Source organism: Mustela putorius, unplaced genomic scaffold (genome assembly GCF_011764305.1).
Source record: "Mustela putorius furo isolate JIRA1106 unplaced genomic scaffold, ASM1176430v1.1 tig00003898_pilon_pilon_pilon, whole genome shotgun sequence".
NCBI classification, from domain to species: Eukaryota; Metazoa; Chordata; class Mammalia; order Carnivora; family Mustelidae; genus Mustela; species Mustela putorius.
Genome location: NW_025422047.1, coordinates 20001390 through 20020986, shown reverse-complemented (window position 1 = coordinate 20020986; position 19597 = coordinate 20001390). Strand labels below are relative to the sequence as shown.

At 39.0% G+C, this 19597-nt stretch overlaps 2 gene segments (V, D, J or C); both read right to left on the bottom strand.

Moving 5' to 3' along the window:
• Positions 1–3402: 3402 nt before the first annotated feature.
• On the bottom strand, positions 3403–4584 carry LOC101679175. The segment is given in 2 exon segments: positions 3403–4224; positions 4440–4584. Coding segments are annotated over 2 exon segments (597 nt in total).
• A 9761-nt stretch (positions 4585–14345) lies between these two features.
• Positions 14346–18208, bottom strand: LOC101670342. The segment is given in 2 exon segments: positions 14346–17818; positions 17964–18208. Coding segments are annotated over 2 exon segments (522 nt in total).
• Between the last annotated feature and the right edge of the window lie 1389 nt (positions 18209–19597).

Genomic DNA, 19597 nt, shown 5'->3' with positions numbered 1-19597 from the left:
TCGCAATGAATGACTGAATGAATGAATAACATAGAAATTTTTAAAAATATCTTGAATTTTAAATGGTTATAGATTCACGGAAGCTTCAAAAAACCTACACGGAGGTCACACGTACTCTTCACCGAGTCTGCTCCAGTGATATCTAAACCAGGAAATTAATGTCAGTACAATCCACAGAGCTTATTTAGGTTTCCACAGTGTTGCATCCACTCATTTGACTGTATGTGTGTATGTGTAGTTCTGTGTAATTTTATACATATACAGATAGATAAATTCATGTGTATTATATGTATAGATCCTCTGCCACAATCAAGATGCACGATTTTCTACCCCAAGTCTTCTTCATGCTATCCCCTTTGTAGCATGACATCTGACATGTCACTCTTAAGCTCTGACAATCACTAATCTGTTTGTTCTTCATCTCTACCATTTTGTTTCAATAATGTTGTATAAATAGGCTTGCATAGACATAACTTCTTGAGATTTTTTTTTCACTCCACATGAGTAATAAAAGTGTGAGATCTATCCAAGATATTGGGTATATCCAACCTGTTGGTTACTTTTTATTTCTGAGTAGTATTCCATGGTATGGATATGCCACAGCTTGCTTAATCAGTCACCCACTGAAGGACATTTGGGTTGTTTCCAAATTTTGGTTGTTATGAATAAAGCGGTTGTGAATATTCATGTCTAGGTTTTTATGTGGATATAAGCTTTCATTTCTCTAGGATGAGTACCCAAGTGTGTAATTGTTAGATCATATAGTAGGACATACTTAGTTTTTAAGAAACTACTATTTTCCAGAGTGCCTTATCATTTTACATTCCCACCAGCAATTTATAAATGATCCAGTTTCTCCACATGTTTGCCAGTATTTGGTGTTATCACTATTTTTTTAAAAAATTTAGCCACTGTTGTAGGTGCGTAGTGCTATTTCATTGTTGGTGTAATTTGCATTGGTCTGATGGCTAATCATGTTGAACATCTTTTCATTTCCTTATTAGCAATCTTTATATCCTCTTTGGTGAAATATCTATTCAACTCTTTTGTCTATTTTCTAATTGTTTATTTGTTTTTTACTGTTGAGATGTAAGGATTCTTTTTATATTCTAGATATAAGCTCTATGCCTTACAACTTTACATGGTGTGTAAATGTTTACCACCCCCCCATCTGTAGCTTATCTTTTCATCTTCTTTACAGGGTCTTTTGCAGAGGAAAAGTTTTTAATTTTGATGTAGTTAAGTATGTGTTTGTGTGATACTTTTAGTGTCAAATCTTAGAACTTTAGTATCATATCTAGCTCCAAGTCTTGAAGAATTTCTCCTATGTTTTCTTCCAAAAGTTTCATAGTTTTATATTTTGCATTTAAGTCCATGATCCATTTTGAGTTAACTTTTTATAATTTTTAAAAGATTCTTTTAAAAAGAGGAATGTGCCCTTATCTTTGTCTGGAGCTTTGCCAATTTGCTCTGATCATGTAACTAGCTTAAAGCAGCATACCCAAAATGTAAGTTGAAGACTTCTCACAGAGGAGTGAGCTTGCAATTTTTTTTATACTTACCATGATTTCTCTACCTAAAAGGTAAATTTAAAAATATGATTCCTAAATCAAACTTTTCTCACCTCATCAGGCTCTCAAATGTTTTCTAGTATAAGTTTGCTAAGTGGTCACATGACAAAGGGTAACTGTAATACTGCCTAACATTCACATTTTTTTAAATTTTGAAATTCTCTGAGAAAAATACCCATCTATCATCTTTAAGTCTGAACTTTAACCTGAACTAAAAGTGGGATTCTCCTTCCTTGTCTTTAACTTCTTTTCTGATAATTGGGCACATGTTTCTTGAAGAAAAGAATATTCTCTTCTTGTTATTACTTTTCACTAAAACCACATTCTTTTATCTACCTTTTTCCACAGACACATTTCCAAGACCAAATATCTCAGTTCCTCCAGGATGTGGTGATGTTTTCTTCCTATTATCTCAGGGACAGGGATGATTTTGCTCTCATGAGAGGATTTTGAAAAGACCAGTATTACAATTGAGGATAATAGTTTTATTAAGGGCTTAATAGTTTTATTAGCCCTTAATATAAACTTTTAAACTTTATCTTAAAAGTTTTATTAAGGGCTAAGAATCTAGGAGCTTTAAAGTATTCTTGATTGAAATAATTCAGCACTTGGAATCAGCATCAGGAAATTAGAAAAACAAGCTCATTTCCTTAAGTCTTAGATTAAGACATCCAATAACAGGAATGTCTACCCAAAAGCTAAGTAAATCAACTAGGTCATTAGACTTGAAAGAAAAAATATACAGTGAAGTAGAACACACGATGGCAAGAGTAAAGACAAAGGGCAATAGACAGTTTGAGACAATACAATTATATACAAGGACGCTATCTATTGTGTGGAGAACACCTGTAGTATAAAGGTCATTTCATTTATGGTCCAGAAATCAGGATGAAATTGAAAAATACGGGGACACAGAGAGAACTGAGTTAGCTGTGATTTTCTTTCAGCCTAGACCATCATCACCCCTAGTTTTATAGGACTCCTATTTCCAGCCACAGTAAATATTAAGGTTCAAATCCTAAGATAAAAACCCAGGAGATCAAACCAGAGAAGGGATAAAACACTAGCCTAAACCAAGAAGAATCCACACACATATTTAAGAGGCATCTAGGCCACAAGAAACTGAAAAAGATATATGCCTTTCTATATCCTCACTCAGGTGATGAAGATGCCCGCATCTATGCTAACAATTAGAGACCATCTAAATTACAAACCTGGAAAACAGTGTCATGTGAGAAAAATCTGTAGGAAAAGAAAGGGAATTTATGGCAAACAGAAGGAGTGTTCTCATGGTTATAGAAATGGACAAATACAAGAAATAATTAACCCATACTTATCATATGCATCCAAAGTCTAGAAACTCTTTATCTGTTGATGTTATCAATTTATTCTTCTTCAAACAACAAATACTTAATATGGAGCCACTATGTGCCAAGTATTCTGTACATGTAATACATGCAGTCTTCCTTACTCTGTGGAGCCTACAGTTATAGGAATCATCCAGAAATTCCAACATATATGCCCAAAAGCAGTATGTAATTATGTTCACCAAAGAACACTATAAGAATATTCATGCTACACTACTCGTAATAGCCAAGGACTAGAAAAATCCAAATAACCATTTAAGCAGATGGCTAACCTGTAATGTAATCACACGGCGATTAAAACAAAAACAAAACAAAACCAAAAAAACTAGACTATACACAGTATGGCTGAATCTCAGAAATAGAGTACTAAGAGAAGAATCCAGATGGGATAGATAAAACACAAACTTGAGTCTTTCATTTATATAAAGTTCAAAACCAGGCAAAATGAATCTATCTATGGGATTGTGGTTTCTCTGGAAGAGCAGTTAGTGACCAGAAGAAGGCATAAGGAGGGGACGTTCTGCAGAGCACAAGTATATCCATGACAGAGAAGCACATTTAGCTTTAGGTTGTGGAAGACATTGGATCCTTCAAATGAAGCCTCCTAGAGACCCCCTTTCCAACCCCAAGACAGATTTAGGCACCATATGACTGCGTTTGGCACTACGGATTGAAACGAGGAAACCATTTTAATGTAATCATCACCAACAAATTCCTTTTAATCTGTTGCCAAATGATCTACTGCAAGGTAAAGAATTGAAGATAAAGATGCTTTTGTTGAATGACACTGTTCCATATGCTCTCTGAGCCAGAGAAATAGTATTTTCCTTCCAGTGAAGCATCCACCTCAGAATCCCCACCCCCATTAAGTGCAGCCCCTGCTTCTTCCTTCCACTCGCCACTCCCCAGGTGTTCAGAGCTGGGGGATACCTCCTGTGGAGATCTGAGGTTTTTGTGGGGCTCCCTCTGGTGCTGCATCACTGTGGTGTCTCTCAGAGCACAGAAATACACTGCTGAGTCCGCAAGCTGTAATGCTCTGATGGTGAGGCTGATGGAATGGTCTGATTTCTGGAAGTTCAGAGAATACCGACCCTCTGTTGCATTCTGCTCCATGTATGACTCCTGAAGAATAAGGAAAATCATTTCCCCACTTGGTAGTTGTTTGTACCAGAATAAATAATAAGTCGATCCACTAGCTTTGAATACACAATCCAGGGTCACAGTCTCATTCTCCAGTGTAGAGATGGCAGGCTGGGCTTGAGTTACATTCTGTGCCATGCTGGATCCTGCAAAAAGAAAAGAGAGAGAATGAGGCCGATTCCTCTGGTAGTATCTCTAGGATTTTAAGGAACTCATGTAGGACTGAGAGTTCTGATTTCCCTGACCATTATTTCCCTTCCTATACCCCACCAGACAATAATAACCCCACCTGCCTCTAGCCCCGGACTCAGGACTCAGAGGAGCTTGAATCTATGTCTGTGGCCATCCTTACTAGCCTTACCAAGGCAGAGGGAGGCTATCACTGCTCTCAGCAGGCTAAGGAGTAGCATGTTGGAGCACTTCCTCTGAGTGAAATGTGCTGTGCTCTGCCTCAAATTCAGATCTAAATGCCTGCCCTGTGCCTCACAGGGTGCACACACTGTTACTGAGCTGTAAGAAACTTCTGTGCCACAACAGGAAATACCCGTGGGCTTGTGTCATGTGTGGCTTGTTTACATGGTGGGGATGGAGTCTAACTTGTTTATTTAGTCTTTTTGTAATTTAATTCGCAACCATTATATCTGGACATGTATATGAATTAAGTTGAATTGTAGGATATTAAGGATGCAACCATTTGCCATCTTTAGCCAGTGCATCTATGATGGACTGGTAAGTTTCCAAAAGAAATACAATTACTTATGATTATGGTGACTTCTAAGGACAAGTAGTCATCCATCTTTTTGTACAGTGTATGCTTTTTTTTTTTTTTCTCCAGCCAAAGTCTACAATAAAATATACTCACAGAAATTTCTTCCAGACAAGAAGCGAAAACTATTCACCCTCAATTGTCATAAATTTTCTTCATGCACTCCAAGGCATGGGTTCTGAGGAAATTTCCACTGGATAAAGTTCCTTGTCTTTTTAATGCTATCACAGCAAGTTTTGTGATTGACAAAATGTGACCAGCAGCACGTGTCTAACAGCAACCAATAGTAAGAGTGTTAGAAAAATCTTGCTTTTGAATATTGCACCCTCCAGTTGAAACAAGATCAAATTCACCAGACTATGCATTCTTATTTTCTTATATCAAAAATGTAGCCACTCAAAAATTGCAAATATCTCTTCAGCTTTCTGCAGCAGCAGCTGTGGCTCAGAAGTTTCACTAGAAACAGTAGCTCAATAGCTTCCTATTTTCATAGCGAGGAAGTCTGTGTCTGATTTGCTTGGCATCAATGTGCTGATTTATGACTGGGATTCAGTCAACTGCAGCTTTTAATCACCTATTTATTTTCTCTTCCTGAAGAGAGTATATCAATTTAGTGACATCTAACATCCATGTTATATTGTGAGAAAAGAGTTTTTTAGGAGTCCAGGATGGTCCAACTATCAGAAAATAGTTATCTCCAAGAGGAGAGGTTTGACTGGAGGGAGGCACAAGGGGACTTCTGAGGTGAAGGAAATATTTTATATATTGTTTTGTTCCTTGGATATTTATAACTCTCAAGACACACCAGACTGATCTATGCATTTTATTGCAGAAAAAAATTATACCTCAATAAACAAAAGTGAACCACAGTAAAATAAAATGTGTACAGAGAAAATTAATTTGTCCAATGTTCTGTAGGTGTTGCAGAAATTTATTTATATTTTTTAATTGTTACAGAACAGCTGTGGTCTGTCTGCTGTGATTACAGCATAGTCCCAACCTTTTTGACAACCACCCAAGACTAGGAAGCGACAAAGACTATGCTGAAAGGCTAAATATATACAAATGAGATGATTATACAAAATGGAATACAGCTCTCAGAATAAAGACCTCGGCAGCTATACTTAATTATAGGAATAAATCTCACAAAGGTAAGATTATATGAAAGAAGCCAGCTATGAGAGTACATGCTAATTGATTCTGTTTGCACAGAGTACAAAAGCAGAGAAAACTATTCTGTTCAAATGATGTCAGGATAGTGCTTACCGAGGGTGGTAGAGACAGGGGGAAGGTACAGAAGTGGCCTGGTATGTGGGTAATGTCCTGTTTTTCCATATTGGTGCTGGTTACTTGGGTGTTTCCAGTATGTGACAATTCACCCCGCTCTGTAATTATTCAGGTGCACACTTCTCCATGTATGGGTTATTTTATTTATCTTGGTTCTTTTTTTAAAGATTTTATTTGTTTATTTAACAGACAGAGATCACAAGTAGGCAGAGAGGCAGGCAAAGAGAGAGAGGGAAAAGCAGGCTCCCTGCCGAGCAGAGAGGCTAATGTGGGGCTCCATCCCAGGACCATGAGATCATGACCTGAGCTGAAGGCAGAGGCTTAACCCACTAAGCCACCCAGGTGCCCGTATATTGGTTCTTTTTATTGAAATATAACTTCTTTACAAAACAATGCACAGTGTCTATATGCTCATTTCAATGAGTCTGAGAATTTTATATACCCATGTAATCACCACCCAAACAAAATTGAAAACATTTACTTAACCCCAGGAAGTCCCCTTGTGACCTTCTCTGGTCAAACTGTCCTCCCTGGAGGAAACCGCCTTTCTACTTTCAATCAAGCTTCGTTTTTTTTTCTGTTCTTGAATTTCATCTAAATGGAATCATACAGCATTTGGAAGGAAGGACCTGGCTTCTGTCAGTGACTATAGATTTTAGCAATCCATCCTATTTTTGCGTGTATCAGTCAGTGGTTCATTCTTTTCTTTTCTTTTTTTTTTTTTAAAGATTTTATTTATTTATTTGTCAGAGAGAAAGCGAGCGAGATCAAGCACAGGCAGACAGAGTGGAAGGCAGAGTCAGAGGGAGAAGCAGGCTCCCTGCGGAGCAAGGAGCCAGATGTGGGACTCGATCCCAGGACGCTGGGATCATGACCTGAGCCGAAGGCAGCTGCTTAACCAACTGAGCCACCCAGGCGTCCCTGGTTCATTCTTTTCTACTGCAGAGTAAGATTCCTTACATACCATTAATTGTTTACCTATTCTTTACCTAAATGGACATTTAGGTCGTTTCCCGTTTGTGGCAAATCTGAATAAGCCCACAACAAACATTTTTGTATGGGTCAATTGTTGGGCTGTGTTTTCACTTCTCTTCAGTAAATATCTATTTGAGGACTTTTTGGGCCATAGCTGTTCCCCAAAGTGATGGTACCAACTTCCCTTCTACCAGGAGTACATGGAAAGTCCAGCTGCTCCATGATTTTGCCAATATTTGAAGTTGTCCTATGGTTTGTTTTTAGGCCTTTTAGTGTGTGTGTGTGGGGGGGGGCGCAAATAGTATCTGCATATGAATTTAATCAGAATCTCCCTAATGATTAATAGTGTTGAGCTATTACTTACTAGTAATCCTCTTTTTGTATTTTATTATTGTGTTATCTTTTTATTGTTGATTTATGAGAGTTCTTTTTATATTCTGGAAATAATTGTTTTCCAAATACTTCTTTCTGGAATACTTCTGATGAAGTTCTAGAGCCTAGAACTGAGGTTCGGTGGGCTGAGGTCTGGAGCCGATGACTAAGAAAGAATTCTTGAGACATCTTTGGTGCAAAATGGTGGTTTATTAAAGCACGGGACAGGACCTGTGGGCAGGAAGAGCTGCTGCCCCGGGTTGTGAGGGATGGCAGGTTCTGTACCCTGCGGTTGGGGGAAGGTGAGGGGAAGGAAGGTTTCAACGTAGTTTTCATATGCTAAAGAGGGCCTAAAGAGGCAGTCTTTTAGCAAGCCATTAACATCAAGATAGTTGGGAGATTCCTGTCTTGCTGGATTGTGATCTCTGCAAGTTAACTATTTGTTTCTTGTTTATGGCGGTCAGGCGTGCCTGAGGAATGTTACACATATTACCGAGGGGAGAGCGTGGAGAGGGGGTGCAAGGTGCCAGCTTTTGCTTTGTCCTCAACCAGCCTCCTGCTCCCTCATCACTTCTGTCTAGACTTTAGATAGCTTATTGATTTTCTTACTATTGTTGTTTGATGAGTAGAAATTTTAAATTTTGCTCATGTCCTACTTCTCAGACTTTCTTTTATGGTTAGTGTATTTTGTACCGTGCCAAGAAATCGCTGCCTGCTCTGAGGTCTCAAAGATATTCTCTGCTGTTTTGTGCAAGTTTTAGGAGTAGCACTTGAGATGAAAACAAACATCTTAATTTGTCCTAGCTTGTTTTCAAGTAAAATTATTTCCCCTTATGAAGAAAATGTGTTCTTGCTGCATCTGAATATGCTGTAAGATCACAACACATTGTTTTTATGTTGTTTTAAAGAAACAGTTCTTTTTTTTTTTTTTTTTTGAGAGAGAGAGAGAGAAAGAGAGTAAGAGAGCAAGTGAACTGGCATTGGGGAGAGGTGGAGGGAAAGGGAGAAAGAATCATAAGCAGGTTATATGCCCAGTGTAGAGCCCCACATGGGGCTTGATCTACAACTCTGAGATCATAACCTGAACCAAAATCAAGAGTCTAATGCTAAACCAACTGAGTCACGGAAGCACCCCAGAAATAGTAGCTTTTTAAAGTAAGTGAAGTTATTATAATTACCAAAAAAACTTAAAAAATTTACTTAGGTATCTACCCTTTCGGATATTTTTCGTTTCTTTTTGTGAATCTGCATTTCCATATGATAACATGAAGACCTACAACATCTCTGGGACAAACAATCTGGAGACAAACAATCCTTGATTTTGTCTCTCTGAAAGTATATTTATTTTGCCTTTATTTTTAAAGGATATTTTTTTGCAAATAAGAGAATTCTAGGAGATCATATTTTGATTCTTTCAGCACTTTGAAAATGTTGTTTTAGTGGCGCCTGGGTGGCTCAGTGGGCTAAAGCCTCTGCCTTCAGCTCAGGTCGTGATCGCAGGGTCCTGGGATCGAGCCCCAAGTTGGGTTCTCTGCTTGGTGGGGAGCCTGCTTCCTCCTCTCTCTCTGCCTGCTTGTGATCTCTGTCAAATAAATAAAATCTTAAAAAAAAAAAAAAAGAAAAGAAAATGTTGTTTTATTGTCTTCTTGTTTCTACTGTTCTTAGTAGCCAGTTAATTATCGCAGCTCAAGCTGCAATCCCACGCAGATAATGGGTCTTTCTCTTTTGACTGCTTTTTAAGATCTGATATTCATTTAAGTTGGTTTTTTTGTTTGTTTGTTTTGTTTGTTTTGTTTTGTTTTCCAGAATTTTGTCTGTGATGTGCCTAGATGGGTCTCCTTTTGTATTTTTCACACTTGGGATTCTCTGACCTTCTTTAATCTGTCCATTAACAGCTTTCTTCAAATGTGAAAGTTCTTGACATTAGGGAGGGTATGTGCTATGGTGAGGGTTTGTGAATTGAGTAAGACTGATGAATAATAGACCTGTACCCCTGACGCAATTAATACATTATATGTTAATTGAAAAAAATGTGAAAGTTCGTGGCCATTCTCTCTTCAAATATATATTTTTTGCTCCATCCTTTCCCTTCCTTGTGGGAATTTTTGATTATACACATGTTAGGCCATTTGTTATGTCCCTCAGATCTCAAAAGTTTGTTCTATTTATTTATTAATACCATTTTACCTCTTTTATTCTAGTTGAGATAATTCTATTGACCTGTCTTCAAGTTCACTGATCTTTTCTTCTGTTATCGCCAAGTTTCTCTTTAGCTCATTTTAATCACTTCCTTTTTTTAATGCATATTTCTAACCTCTCCTAAATTTCTACATCATTGCATGTGTATTGTTTACATTTTGTATTAAGTCCTTTGGCATTTTACCATAATTATTTTATTTTATTTTACTTTACTACTTGTTTTTTGAGAGAGAGAGAGAGAGAGAGAGAGAGCAAGCATGAATGAGAGGATGGGACAGGAGAGAAAGAATTTTTTTTTTTTTTTAGATTTTATTTATTTATTTGAGAGAGTGAACACACAAGAGAGCACAAGCAGTAGAGAGGTGGACGCAGGCTGTCCAACCAATAGGGAGCCAGATACAAGGCTTGATCCCAGGACTCTAGGATCATAACCTGAGCCAAAATCAAGATTTGAACCATTTAGCCAACTGAGCCACCCAGGCACCCCTACTATAATTATTTTAAAGTACATGTCTGATCTTTCCTCCTCCTGTGTCATATTTTTGGGTCGGACTTTTGACCAACTGAGCCACACAGGCACCCCAGTATTTTCTTTTAGAAAGCCAGGTTTAGAGGTTTAATATTCTTAGCCAGGTTCTCTTCATTGCAGAGGCATGCATATAGTATTTAGCTGTCTGCTGCTATGTTATTTTATTACAGAATTCAAGAATGTCAGTTAAGGTCTCAGTTGGTTTGTTTGTTTAGTTTCTTTTGTAATTACTTGTGCTAATGAAACAAACCCAGCAGATTTAAAAGGGTCACTTCCATAGCTTGTTGCTTCTATATTTCTGCAGATTGGGTTTGCTTTATGCAGGGTATGATTGTATTATAGTAAGAAGTCAAAGCAGTGTTCCCAGCTTATGTAATTTTTAGGCATTGGGACTTTTTTATTGTGAACAAACAGCTGTGATATTTTCTTACATAGGCTCTGAGGGATAGTGTCTTTTATTTAATAAAAATTACTATGATCAAATCAGTGAATACAAGAATGATTCTTCTTCAGATGATAAATATTCACTTTGAATAGATTTTTGTCACCAATTAAAATTAACTTTGTTTTAACTCTTTCTAAAATTAGGGTCTTGAGTAGAGTTATGTTGGCAAGGTTCTCTAGCTAAGCATATCACCTTCCTGCTCTTAATCTATTCTGCATGTTCAGGAATCCCTAAGCTCAAGCTTTCATTCTGGAAATTTGCAGATATCTATGATGTGCAAAACACCATGAAGAGCATATAAACCAAAACAAGATGTGATTCCTATCTCAAATTGCATTCAATTGGTAAAGATCAGATAAGTAGAGTAAATTCTATTTCCTGCCTGTACTCCCTTGTAGCCCAGGCCTAGGCAGGTGGAATGAGGGATCAGACAGGTATTAGATATGTAAAGTTTTTTCCGGCGAGATAAACACAACACCAGGCAAAGTGGGTGCAAGGCAAGATTTATTAAAAACACTCTCCGGCGAAGTTTCAGGGCTCAGGAGAAGGGGAGCCAGGAAAGTTGCGCCGGGAGGAGGTGGGCACCCTCGGGCGAGGTTCTGCGACTCTGGAAAGCAGAGTGGCGGAAGTCGCGCCCAAGGCAGAGAGGAGGGGGCTTTTAAGGGGTCTTGGGGAAAGCTCAGGGGTCTTTTGGCAAGTTTCCCTTATTTGGATATCCCGCCGCTCATCGGGATCCCATTGGTCCACAGGAGCCCGGGGCAGGGGTCTCAGATTCCTGCTTGGGCCTTTGTTCTCCTGTCAGAGCTCAGGTCTTGTGGCGGGAACTTTTACCATCTTTAGTAGCCCTTCCTGCCAGCCCAACAAGATAGCTGATGCATTTATCACTGGGTGAATGAAACCTGTTTGAATATCTTATTTCTAGTGTTTAGATTTATTTTTGCTTTTCTGTCTCCCTACCCCTTTCTTTGGCCTGTTTATCAAGATGTTTAACCTTCGCTCCTCAGGTATCTAATACCCAGTGTGAAGGAGTCCAGAATGTTAAGGAAGTGTTTACCTTCAGGGTTCGTGTGTAAACATAGCCTAAATCCTTCTCCCCTCTCATTTCATCACATTAGTTCTCTGACTTGCTTCCGGAAAGATTTAGTATTGTCTATCCATGGCATAAATAAAATTAAGCTTTTTTAATTGATATATCTTAAAATTTTTGTAAAAGATTTTATTTATTTGACACACACAGAGAGAGAAATTACAAGTAGGCAGAGAGGCCAGCAGAGAGAGAGGGGGAAGCAGGCTCTCCACCGAGCAGAGAGCCCAACACAGGACTCGATCCCAGGACCCCGAGATCATGACCTGTACTGAAGGCAAAGGCTTAACCCACTGAGCCACCCAGGCATCCCTGACATATCTTAAAATTTTTAAAACTGAGTTTCAGAATTAAAAAGCTCTCCATTTTGCCTGAAAGTTGAATTATTTGAGAAATGATATCTGGAATGCAATCAATTTGAAATTTATTTTATTGTGATTAAACTGAGGTTCTTGAAGTTCATTGCTACTACTTCAACTGGCTTCCTTTGAACCTTTTTTTTTTTTTCCCCCCAATTTACAGCCTAGGATACAGAGGTAAAATTAAGACTGCCTGGCCTTAGAAGGGCTCCTCCCTTCTCCCTACTCCCTAAAGCTAAATATTTTGAGGATGAAATGATGTGTTTCTTCAACTTTTGCTACAGAAGTCTCATAGAGCCAAAGTAGCATGTTTTTATCAGTCCTTGAGCTGAGTGGGGACAATGTGGGGGTAGAATTGCTGAGCCCCTAAATGCCTTGTCCAGTGCTTGAAGGATACAAAAGTATAAGCACATTTCAAAAAATGTATAATCTTTCTGGGGTGATATTATATACATCCACAGCCAGGTAATTCAGTATAGAGAGCTTGGATGAGCCTGGGATGTACCCATGGCTGAGCACACTGGTTTAAGTCACCTAACCTCTCTGAACCTTAGGGCTTTTAAACTGGAAAATGAGATTAACTCTCTGTTCCATGGCTTACTCACATTATTAGGAGGGGTAAATGAGATAATGCTTATGAAAGTGCATTGTAAAGTTAGGTGGTAAAATTGAAATATTTTTAAAATACCAGTTAATTTATCAGAGGCAATAATTAGTGGCAGGGCTTTCACAGGAAAGATGAGGTCACCGTGAGCTGGAATGACCAGGAAATTCTTCATGAGGCAGGAAGGGTCTGAGAAGATCTCTAGGATTGGGAGGAATCGAAATGGCAAGCACTCAGTTAGAGGTGATCATGGGAGAAATAGGCTGTAGGGAGGGCTATTTAAAGAGTACAGTGAGTGTTCCCCAACTTCATTCTTGAGTCAGACTTAATCTGCTGAAGCAGAAAGTTCCTGACAAAACTGTTAGAGGCCACTGAGAGTCACACGGAGAGCTTTAACCTTAATACTGCAAACAAAGGATGGTCACTGAAGGTCGTTAAACAGAGGATTACTGTGATCAATGCTGTGTTTTTTAAAAGGATACATTATCCTGTGAGATATGGAGTAGGATTCAGGGAGGAGACCTTGGTAAAAGGAAGGCAAGTTCAAAGGCTGTTATAGAAAACCGGATGTGAGCAGCTGAGTGTCTCAACTTGGGCAGCCCTCTGGAGAAGAAAGCTCTAGAAGGAAGTTCAAGTCCACCTGGCATGTTGTATTCCTGGAACTGGGAGCAAAGAATCTTTGCAAATACATATCCAAAGTAGCTCAGTCTTACTGAACAAACCTTTATTAAGCATCTGTTAAATGAGGGCATAGTGTGAGGGACAATGGGGATATGAAAATAGATTGACTATGAATTGTGTTCTCAGAATCCAATTAATGGAGAAATAATGTATACCTTTAAAAACTTTATTGAAGTGTATTATATGTACATAAACAAAACTTAAGTGTAGGGCTTGGTGTATTCTCACAGAGTGAACTCACCCATAGTACTAACACCCAGTTTGAAGTCCTGGATGTTATCAACATCTTAGAAACCTCCTTTGTTCAATCTCTGAGTCACTATCTCCCCATAAGGATAACCACCACCTCTACTCTCCTGACTTATCATTTCTTAGATTAGTCTAACTGATTTTTCAGCTTCTTTAGTGTCTGACATTTTTCACTCTATTCGTTCTATATTGAGCATATAGCAAGGTTATTCATTCTCTTGCTGTGTAGTCAGTTATCAGAACTTATTTACCCTTGAAATTGTTGATGGACCCCTGGGTTGTTTTCTAGCTTAAGGATCCTACAATTATTGATGCTGTATGTCTTCATATTCTTGTACATTGATTCTGAATGAACAGGGGTCACATTTTTTTGTTGTGTATATACCTACAAGTGTAATGGCTGGATTACAGGTTATGTATATGTTCCGCTTCAGTAGGTGTTGTCAAATGGTTTGCAAGGTTGTACCAGTTAACGTTGCCTCCAGTGACATCTGAGAACTCCCATTGCTCCATGCTCTTGTAGACACTCCATGTCTTCTTCACTTTACCCACTTTGTTTGTAGTGTCGTTCTAGATACGAATTTTCAGGACCACAAGACAAGGTATCAAGTGGCAAGTACCAAGAAGGCTTAAGGAGTAATTGGGAAGCTTATTTATTTGATTTTTTAAAAGATTTTAATGAATATTTTATTTATTTATTTGACACAGAGTGAGAGAGAGAGAGAGAGTGAGAGAGAGCAAGCATAAGCAGGGCGGGGTGGGCAGCCAAGGGAGAGGGAGAAGCAGAGTTCCCACTGAGGAGGGAGCCGGATAATAGAGCCCAGCATTGCCACCTGAACTGAAGGCAGATGCTGAACCTATGGAGCCACCCAGGCATTCCATGATTGGAAAGTTTAGAGGAGGGATTACATCTGTTGTGTTTGGAAGGGATTACATCTGTTGTAGGTAAGAAGGGTGACTATCTATTCTCCAAGACTACTCCACACTTTAAGAAATGATGAAATGGCAGGGATTCGGTGCCTAGGCCATATATTCCAGCAGCAAAACATATCTTTTGTCTCCTGCTGTGCTCCCCATTTTCCTTCCAGAAAGTATGATCCCCAGAGGTGTATATAGACAGGTCGTTGGCCACAAAGAGGCAGAGAGGGCATCTGGTGCGATGGCAACACTATTAGTAGAGACACAGGTCAGTGACCAAAGTACCATCCATATTCCTTTTGATGAGCAGAGGAGTTGAGAGACTGTCTCATGCTCTGGGAGTGGACGATACTTTCTCCTAGTTTCTTCAAGCAGGTTAGAAAGCTCACCCCACTTCCAAGGCAGCTTGCATTTTAACTGGAGGAGAATATCCTCTTTGCCAACTATGACCTCATCTTGGGGAAAGTTCATCTGTCAGTCATATTTCAGGTGTATCAAAAAATATTTACATACTCTTAAAATAAGAAGGGAAAAAAACCCCACCATAACCTATAAAGATTTAGTGTCTCGCAAATTACCTATGAGTTGAATATTTCCTCAGGGGAAAGTGCCATTTCCTTGTTAGCTTTTGTCTTGACATGTGGAATTTTGATGATGTTTATTCTGGTAGTGCTCAAGGTTTAAACCAATACAATTTGAAGGCTGGTGTGATTATTGCTCACGTCTTAGAACCTTTCTTCTTTAGACTGTCAGCAAATATGTGGAAATATACCTTAAATTATTTAGTTAAGGGAAATAAAGTGGCCCTGCCTACCTCTCAGTAGACACAGGAGCTACTGTCTAGAAAATGCTACTCAGGGCCTAAGCTTGGGAATTTCTGTAATAACTCAATACACATATTTCTGAAATAGCCCTGCTCTTCCAAACTACAGACATAAATTATGGTGGAAAACAGAAGAGGGAAAATCCTAATAACATACAACTTTGTAGCCACAGCATTTTCAAAAACAACAGAAATTTTAGCAAAAATAGCAGTGGAATTCAGTATCTGTTGAATTTGGCCCGTGCATTATAGTCAGTAAACTCTTCACAGCCTTAAATATTGGTACTTTTATGTTTTGCCTCTGTAGATTTAGGTCCATGAGAATATGTATCTCTTTGAGAGTCAGTTCTTCAACATTTTTAATATTATTACTCTTCATAAATCAGAATTGTTAAAACAAGAGGTGACGATAGTTCCCTGGTCCTTTATTCTCACTCTCAGTTTCATATGGTAGCTTTACCTTAAAAACCCTAGAAATTCTTAAAACCACTAAAACAAACTCAGCTGACACTAAACTAGAGTTCAGGTTTTCTTGTAGTGAGAAACTTGCCCCTCATAGTTCTTTGATGTGAAATAATTATTCAGTTTGGAAAAGTCCATGAGAATCAAAACTTTCACATCATATTGACATTATACCTGCATTTACTAATTATTTGAAAAAGAATTTTTAAATGAGATATTACACTGTAGCAAAAGCAAAAATATTGTATCCTGCAGTCAATGACTAGATGTATTTGCCACATCCAGTATTTTTGTTTGTATTTGGAAAATATAGCCCCCATTTCCATGCTAAATACCTGTATGTCTCCTGATAACAACCCCTGGGGCTCAACAGTGACTCCTCAAATAGCCAGGCTATTCAGTCAGACAGTGTATGAGCAGCCTTGTGGTTCAAGAACGTAAAAGATGGTGACTGTGTTGTCTTCAGTAAGCATGAATATAGACTCCTGTGATTGCCAGTTGAGTAAACTACAGCTTTTACTATTGCTTTGGGTTCTTCTCCACCAAAGGAAAACATGGACAATTATGAAATCTAAGATTATAATAGTATTCTGGGAGAAAAAAAAAGGACAGATTTCTAGAAGGCTCAATCAATTAGCTATTAAGAATATTGGTCACGTATCAGATTTGGGCCTAGACCAACTACTGCTCCCAGCTGGTTTTGTAACCTTAAGTCACTTAACATTTCTAAACGTCAATTTTGTCATCTGTAAAATGAGAATTTGGTAGTATCTAGAGAGAGGTGGAGAGGAATTTAAAGTGCCTGGCCCAATGTCCATAAAACTGTAAGCACCATAAATATTTGGGAACAAATAGAAGTCAGTGCATGAATAAAATGATTTGTGAAAAAAAGCCATTATTTTAAGACTTATGCAATATTTTAATGCACTGTGTTATAAAATTCTAAGACAGGAAACTCTGTTACCTAAACTGTATTCCCAATACTTATTAAAATAACTGGCACATATGAGTAGATGTTTAGAAATTTTCTTGAATGACTGTAGCTATACCTTAGAATAATAATATCTTACTTTGGTATAAATCGTTATTTGTAAGGAGCACTTTCTCATATATTTGTTCATTTTATATCCACAAAGAAATGTTAGTACCAAAAAAAGCAAAAATCAAAAACCAAAAATATTCAGAAACCTCTAACCAATATATTAGAGTTTAAAAGAGCAGAACTCCATACATGAATGTTCATAGCAGCATTATTCACAATAGCCAAAAAGTGAAAACAACCAAAATGCCCATCAAAGGATGAATGGAAAAAGAAAATATGAGGTGTCCATACAATGGATTACTGTGCAGCCATAAAAGTAATAAAGTACTGACCCATAGATACACCTTGAGAAGATGATGCTATGTGAAGAAGCTGGACACAAAAGGCCATGTGCTATAGGATTCTATTTACAAGCATATCTATAACCTACGTTTTCACCTAGATCACCTCTTTCCATTCCTAGCCCAGAGTAACGCCAGGATTCCTGAGCGCGGAGCATCTGAGCTGGAATTCATTCCTTCTCCTCTAGCCGTGTCCAGCCCAGCACACTGACTCCAGAGAAATCATCTTTCTGCCCTCCAGCCTGCCCACATCCAGGCCCCTCCTGTGCCCCTCTGGGTTTGCGCTCAGCTCCCCCTGCTGCTGCTCTCACTGTGCTTTCCACGGCGCAGTAGTACACAGCCGAGTCTGACATTTGCACGGAGCGTTTCTCCAGGTGGAAGGACTTGTCACTCTTAAGACTGGCCTGAAAACCGTGATTCTCTACCCTCCGGTTTTCTGATGAGCTCTTCAGGAGGAGCTTGGGCTCTTTGTTTTGGTACTGGACATACCAGAAAGCAACAACCGAGTAGCTGCTCTGGTAGGTGCAGTTCAAGGTCAACGGTGTCCCCTCAGGGAGGGTAACAGAACCTTCTGTCTGGGTCACTGTGTCTCCACTGGTCCCTCCTAGGGGAAAAAGAAGTAAAGACTTTGTTATATTGATAATATAAAAAGGATAGTTTCCATTTTAGGAAGGGTTAAAAAAAAAAAAAAAGTCATCCTAAAACCAAAGAATAGAACATCTTGGGAATTTTGAATAAATGTTACTTACTCAGTATCAGCAGGATTACAAGTCCTGAGCAAGAAGTAAACAACATGGCTTGTGAAGAAGCAGCAGAAGGTTTTATCTGGGGATACATCCAAAGCTGAGAGGGCCGTTCCTCTAGTTTCTTGATCCTTTAGTGGACTCGTTTAGAAAATGTGGGTTCATGTGTTTAGCAAGACAAACTGCCCTGCAAGTTCATCTCACAGGCTCTAAAAAAGGAGACGTGTTCAGAAATGGAAGATGAATTTGTGTCAAACCACAGACTGAAGAGAGCAGCGCCCTCTTGTGGTCCCCCCGTGATCCTCCCTGCCACTTTCCAACTGAACTGGTATTTACCCTGGCCCAGAGCTGAAGTTGTAGACATAGAAAGGAAATAGGAGTTTAGGGGGAGGAGGAGGGCTCCTGGAAGGACTTTTTGCAGACTGCAAGGTGGTGCCTGAGGCTGAGACAATGGGTAAACCTCTATCACCCTCTCTAAGATGCAGGACACCATGGCTCCCTAAATCTCCTTAATCCTAGCATCTAGTGTCTCTTCACGCTGAGTATTAAGCTAGTTTGAGGATATCTTAGTAGACTTAGGATATACTGAGAGTGTAAAAAAAGCATGATCTGAGACTTTCCTTGACACATGCATCCACTGTTCCCCCTCCAGCCAAGGGAAGAGCCTTTCTGCTGACAATGTGCTCCCTTTCTCCCCTGATTTTGCTTAAGTAACTTCTATTCATTCTTTAAGAACCAATTTACACAGCATTTCCTTGCAAAAGGACACCCCCAGGTCTTCAAGGGAGGCCCTCTCTGTTCCCACTTTACATATCTATCTACACTGTCATTACTACCTCATAGTAGAATCATTTGTGTTCTGTTTTTCAAACTAGACTTGGTGCTCCTGAGATCAGGAACTTAATCTCATTAGTCTCAGTGGCCAGTTTCTCAAAATATATAAGCCTTTAGGAGATGCTCAAAAAATATCTTAAGAATGAGTGATTAATGAATGAGTGGATATGTCTGGTAGGTACAATTATCTTCTTATGAAGCGTAAGCTGGTGTTACCTGTTACCAACTTTTTCCAGAGTCAGATCCCAGACCTCAATAACAGGTGCATTCAGTGTTTCTCAAAATTGAGTAAGTTACAGATCTTCATATAAGGAACCATTCTTATGCTATTAAAAAAAAAATATTATGATGCCATAATACACACCAAAATGAAGTTTAGTATAAATGTTTTAGGCTCATAGGTCTACACAATTACCATGATGAGGGAGCAGGAGGCTGGCTGAGGACAGAGCAGAAGCTGGCACCTTGCACCCTCCTCTCCGTAATATGGAGAGCAGTCAGGCACCCTGACTGCCATAAAACGATAAATAGTTCACTTGCAGAGATCACAATCCTGCAGGACAGGAATCTCCCTTGCTCTACAGATGTCCTAGAGATCTACAAACAGAGAGGTTACCTTATCAATAGCACAAATTTCCAGAGGCAAATAACTCTCAGTTCCTGAAGCCCTAATGTCTCTCTCCCGACCATGAACTGGAGGAGGCTGAGGTAGAAGGGAATGTAAATGATAGCAGGATCATAACAGCCCACCAAGAATCTCCCTTCCCTTCACACCTCCCCAGTGGCAAGGTATATAACCCCATCCC